This window comes from Peromyscus maniculatus, chromosome 10 (assembly GCF_049852395.1).
Source record: "Peromyscus maniculatus bairdii isolate BWxNUB_F1_BW_parent chromosome 10, HU_Pman_BW_mat_3.1, whole genome shotgun sequence".
In the NCBI taxonomy this organism is placed as follows: Eukaryota; Metazoa; Chordata; class Mammalia; order Rodentia; family Cricetidae; genus Peromyscus; species Peromyscus maniculatus.
In genome coordinates, this window is record NC_134861.1 from 88,736,463 (window position 1) to 88,741,862 (window position 5,400).

At 44.6% G+C, this 5,400-nt stretch overlaps 1 protein-coding gene across 1 annotated transcript; it reads left to right on the forward strand.

The window, feature by feature from the left end:
• The first annotated feature begins 2,080 nt into the window (after positions 1-2,080).
• On the forward strand, positions 2,081-5,160 carry LOC143267496 (PRAME family member 12-like). The gene is made up of 4 exons (XM_076545647.1): positions 2,081-2,163; positions 2,950-3,246; positions 3,733-4,323; positions 4,593-5,160. The coding sequence occupies exons 1-4, from the start codon at positions 2,081-2,083 to the stop codon at positions 5,158-5,160; spliced, it is 1,539 nt and encodes a 512-aa protein (XP_076401762.1).
• Positions 5,161-5,400: the final 240 nt, after the last annotated feature.

Sequence of the window (5,400 nt, forward strand, 5' to 3'; positions counted from 1 at the left end):
ACTCCTACACCTAGAATGAATCTTAAAAAAAGTTTGTATAAGTACCAGGAATGGCAGCAAATGCTTTTAATCCTCACACTGGGAGGCAGAGGTAGGTGGGTCTCAGTGAGTTCAGTACCAACCTGTTCTAAGTAGGAACCAGTCAGGCATACAGAGTGAGCATCTGTCTTAAAAATTGTTTAAAGCTGGGTGGTGGTGGTGGCACATGCCTTTAATCCCAGCACAAGGGAGGCAGAGGCAGGTAGATCTCTGTGAGTTCACGGTCAGCCTGATCTATAAAGTGAGTTTTGAATCATCAAGCTATTACAGGAAGAAACCCAAAAAGCAAATCAAATAAAGTAAAATAAAACAAAAACAAATTGGGTTAGGAAAAAATAAATAATATTGGAGGAAAAAGACCTAAACACAAAGTATGAGGAAGACATATGGATGCACGACATGTTCAAACACAGAGGAATCCGATGGAAACACAAAGTTGTTAGCCATAATATATAAGCAAAGGACCTGTAGTGTAGTGTGTGTATGTGTGTGTGTGTGTGTGTGTGTGTGTGTATGTGTGTGTGTGTGTGTGTGTAAATGACCTAAGAAAACATTATGAGACAAAGAACCATCAAAGATGCCAGGAGTTTCTTTTGTGTTGGCTGTCTACTACTGATCATTGAATCTGTCTTTAAGAGTTCTTTGTATCTCCAGGGAGACTGCATTTGAGAGAACTATTTGTCAATGGCAAGTCCTTATAAACTGGAGACAGAGTCTGGGTTAGGGAGGGGAGCTTGTGTCCACTTCTCTCAACACCAGCACCCCATGTGGTGCAGACGCATGCAGGCCCTGTTCATGCTGCCACAGTCTCTCTGAGTTTATAAGTGCAGTAATTCTGCTGTGTTTAAGAAGGGTTCCTGGGTTGGAGAGATGGCTCAGAGTTTAAGAGCACTGGTTGCTCTTTCAGAAGCCCTGAATTCAGTCGCAGCAATTACATAATGAGATCCAGTGCTCTCTTCTGGCCTGAGGGAATACATGAAGGTAGAATACTGTATATATAATAAATAAATAATTTCTTTTTAAAAAAAATAACTGTTCCTGGTATTCTCTGTCCCCTCTGGCTTTACACTCTTTCTGCTTACTCTTCCATAGGGTTCCCTGAGCCCTAAGAGGAGAGAATTGATGGTGACATCTCATTTAGGAATTAGTGTTCCAAGGTCTCTCACTCTATATCCAGACTCATTATTTTCTCTCTCTTTATTTCTCTGGCTCTGTCTCTGTCTCCAGATTCCTGAGAATCAAGTATTATATCTCCCTCCCTGACATGTTTTTATAATTGTTTTGAGAAATGGTTTAGTGTAGCCCACAGTGGTCTCAAAACAGCAAAGAAGACAGTGAATTTCTGAGACTTTCACCCAAACCCTCACATTCTGGAAACACAAGCATGTCCCAATATGTCTAGATGGACACAAGCAATTCTCCTGCCTCACCCTTTCGAGTAGCTGCTACTTCAGTGTATTGACAGAGTATCCAGTTTAGGCCTTGAGCTCCAAAGCATATTCCCGACTGACTTGATGTTTTGCCCAAGATCCTTGGTCGAAATATTTTTGAATTATTTTTATGTCTATTATCAGTAACAGATTAAATCACAAACTGACCCAAACTCATCCGGCCTTTGTCACATTAATCAAGTTCAGTGAACCATGATGATTCATAAGAGTAATCCAAGCAAGAAGGATGTTGAGGCAGGAGGATTCCTAAGAGTTAGAATCCCAAAATAACCTTAGCTTCAGAGCAAGACCCAAGCTCTGTAACACATTCAATACCAAGTAATAAATAATCAAATATAAGAACAAATCCACAAACTCAGTGTTTGTAGCAAATTAACAAGTAGAATATTTATATTGACCCAAGACATTTGAGGGGCAGTGAGGTTGTTTTCACAAGGAGTTCTGATTCAATCAACGAAATGATTGAAAGTTGTCTGTAGAATTAAAGGGGTGGAGACTGAGTCGTCCAATTAAATTGCAGCTTGGGGTTGGGAGGTGGGACTGCAATAGGGAGGGTGAGCAGGAAGGTATATAAAGGCTTCAGGAGAGCCATGAAGATACTGAGAGACCTGGAGCCTGGAGGAAGCGCCTGGCTCAGCTGGGATAAAGAGACTGTGGTCGGTGCTCAGAACGGGTGAGTGGTTGTCCTCCCTTGGGTCATGTGGTTTGATATAGGGACCATTAGACCAAGATGGATCAAAATTTTCATTTCTGTCTCTTCAGATGAACACATTGAAGACAATGAGTAAAGGTCTAAATGAAGTTCCACCTCCATCTCAAATGTCTTTGTATAATAGTTTGTGATTTCATTATGTTTGTTGTTTTGAGACAAGGGTTTCTATGTTGTTCAAGCTGTCCTAGAACTGGCCCTGGAGTTCTGGGGAGGCTGGAAATCAAGATCCTCCTGACTCTGGGTGCTAAGGTTATTAGCATATTCCCTTGTACACTGTGGTACATTCACACTACTGTTTTTATTTGTTTTGTGGAACAAGGGCTCTTGTGGAACTGTAGACCACTTATCTTAGCCTCTTTGGCAGTTCCTCTGCTTCAGACTCACAGTAGCTGGAAATTGCTTGTGAGTTCTATCTTGACTCAGGCTTTAGCCTGCATCTTTTATATCAACTTAATGAAACTTGACGACAGAAGGCTTTTTTTTTTTATTATTGAGAAATGGTCACTCATAAGGTGACCTGGAAATCATGTATCCAGTAGTGTTATAGAGAGGCTCACATGATGTCAGTGAGGAACTGTAGATTTACATTACGAGTGAGGACAATGGCTTAAGTTGAGGACTCTATCATTGCCAGAGCAATTGACTCGGACCTTGAGTGGTTACTGTTCTGGGGGAGGAAGTTTTCTAAACTTTATCTTGAAGATATATTCTCACCTGAATGCTTCCCCAGGAACCTTCTGACTGAAGATCATTCATGATCAGTGTTCAAACCCCACCCACACTGGAGGAGCTGGGCAGGCAGGTGCTGCTGAGAAATGAAGCCTTGGCCATCTCTGCTCTGGAGAAACTTCCCTGGACACTCTTACCAGCACTGTTCAAGGATGCCTTCAATGGAGGACACACTAGGATTGTGAAGGCATTGGTGACAGCCTGGCCTTTCCCCTGTCTCCCTGTGGGGACGTTGATGAAGACCCCCAACTTGGAAATCTTCCAGGCTGTGCTCGATGGAGTGGACATGCATCTGAAAAGAGAGTTTCACTCCGGGTAAGCAACAACCAAGTACTGTAGACTGAGCACAAGGGGCCCGTGGGAGAGACCGTGGGTCAGGGAGAATGGCTTTGTAGGTGGGTCAGAGGCTTCTGATGGGGTCATGGTGCTGGAATGCAGGGGCCTTGAAACCTGTTGTTTCCTGTAGTAAGGACAGTTGAGTATGGATTAGAGGACAGACTAGAGGTAGGCAGAGAGGAAGGAGCCTATCCCTGGCTTTCCAACAACCGCTAACATGAGACTAGGTAGAAATAGAGAGTAACTTAGTGGAAAGAAAGTAGTCAGCTGTACACATGCAGCTCACGGGGAGATGCCATGACACACATGAGTTCCTACGTTGGACACTTGGTGCTGAAGAGACCTTGGCAGGAGGGAAGAGCTGACATTAGGGATGTGTAGTAGAAACTTGCTGGTGTAGTGGAAACTTGCTGGGTGTGGGGCTTGTCATGTCTGCTGACACTTTACATGTTTTTCCCACAGGAGCGAGCAATTTCAGGTGCTCGACCTGAGAAATGTTCACCATGAGTTCTGGAACATATGGACTGGAAGAGAGGATGGGGCCTGTTCAGCAGAGACTGTGAATGAGAGGTCTGTAGTGAAGGACCTTCCCAGATATGCACTGAGGTGGCGGCATCTGAAGGTGGTAACTGACCTCTACCTCAGGCTCCATCTGAATGAAGAGCAAACATGCTTCTTGCAGTGGGTCCAGCAGAGAAAAGACTTTCTACAGCTGCACTGTATAAACATGAAGATCTGGACTGTGCCTATATGCACTGTCAAAGAGATCTTGAGTGTTTTCCACCCAGGACGCATTGAGGAGCTGGAACTGAACACGGGGTGGGATGTGTCCACACTGGCACGATTTGCTCCCTGCCTTGGACAGATGCGAAGTCTTCGCAAATTCTCCCTGGCCCGCATCTGTAGGAACACTTTCGGGACTGGAACCAGGACAGCAGACAGAGAAGAGAGATGCATCAGCAAGGTCATTGCTCAGTTCTCCAAACTCCACTGTCTGCAGCATCTGTCCATGAATGGCATCTTCTTTCTCAAAGACCACATGAAACAAATACTCTGGTAAGCAAGGATGCGGAGGTGGCTTAGCTATCAGAGCAAACCTTTCCAGTTTACTGTGCATGGGGCCTGCCAGTGACTGGGAACAATTATGGTGAGAGTTGTGGGTGTGACTTGATTTAGTAGACTCCAAGAGGCAGCACCCTGGTACTCTGATTGTTCATATAGTCAAACTGACCTTGAGACACGTGCCCCATCTTCCTCTTCTTAAATCCCAGTATACATACTCTCCAGAACCTTTTGTCTGAACCAATCCCATTGTCTACCCATAGGTGCCTGAGGAACCCCTTGGCGACTCTCTCCATCACACGCCTCCACCTGTCACAGTCGGACTTGAATTATTTCCCCTTGAGCCACAACCTGCGTCAGCTAAAACATCTGGTCTTGAGAGGAATCTTGTTATTTGCTTCATGTCTCAAGCCTCTTGGAGTGCTGCTAGAGCATGTAGCAGAATCTCTGCAGTCTCTGGACTTGCAGGGTTGTAGGATCCAGGACTCTCAGCTCACTGACCTCTTCCCTGCCCTCAGCAAGTGCTCCAAGCTCACCGAGTTTAATCTATTAGATAATGACTTTTCCATGCCCACCCTGAAGGACCTTTTGGGACACACAGCCAACTTGACCAAGATGAATGTGGAGCAGTACCCGGCCCCTATTCAATGTTATGACGATTACGGTTACATCTTGGTAGAGAGATTTGCCCAACATTGTCTTGAGCTCATTGATACACTTAGATCCTTAAGGCAGCCCAAGAGGATCTTGTTTTCCACAGATCCCTGCCATGAATGTGGTGAGCGCTGTGTCTATGACCTTGGGCCTAGACTTTGTCCTTGCCAGCGGTAAATAGGGAATATGACTTCTGGATGTGGGTGCTCTCCCTCCGGGGTCTTCCTCAGTCATTAGCCTCCCTGCTAGCTTCAGGGTCCAGAAACACTCTCAACTGGCTTCAAGCATCTAATGAACCAAGGAACTATTTTTGAAGTCTTCTGTTGTGATCTCTTGATTAATTATATTTTTTAAAAACGTCCCTATGCCTACCCCTTACATTCTCCCTTTTTAGCATAATAAGACAGCAATAAAATA

Excerpts from the sequence above, each read along its gene's own strand:
- LOC143267496 (XM_076545647.1), top strand. The coding sequence starts at position 2,081 with ATGAAGATACTGAGAGACCTGGAGCCTGGAGGAAGCGCCTGGCTCAGC. Across the intron at positions 2,164-2,949 it reads GTGGTCGGTGCTCAGAACGG|ATCATTCATGATCAGTGTTC; the intron begins GTGAGTGGTTGT and ends TTCTGACTGAAG. Across the intron at positions 3,247-3,732 it reads AAAAGAGAGTTTCACTCCGG|CGAGCAATTTCAGGTGCTCG; the intron begins GTAAGCAACAAC and ends TTCCCACAGGAG.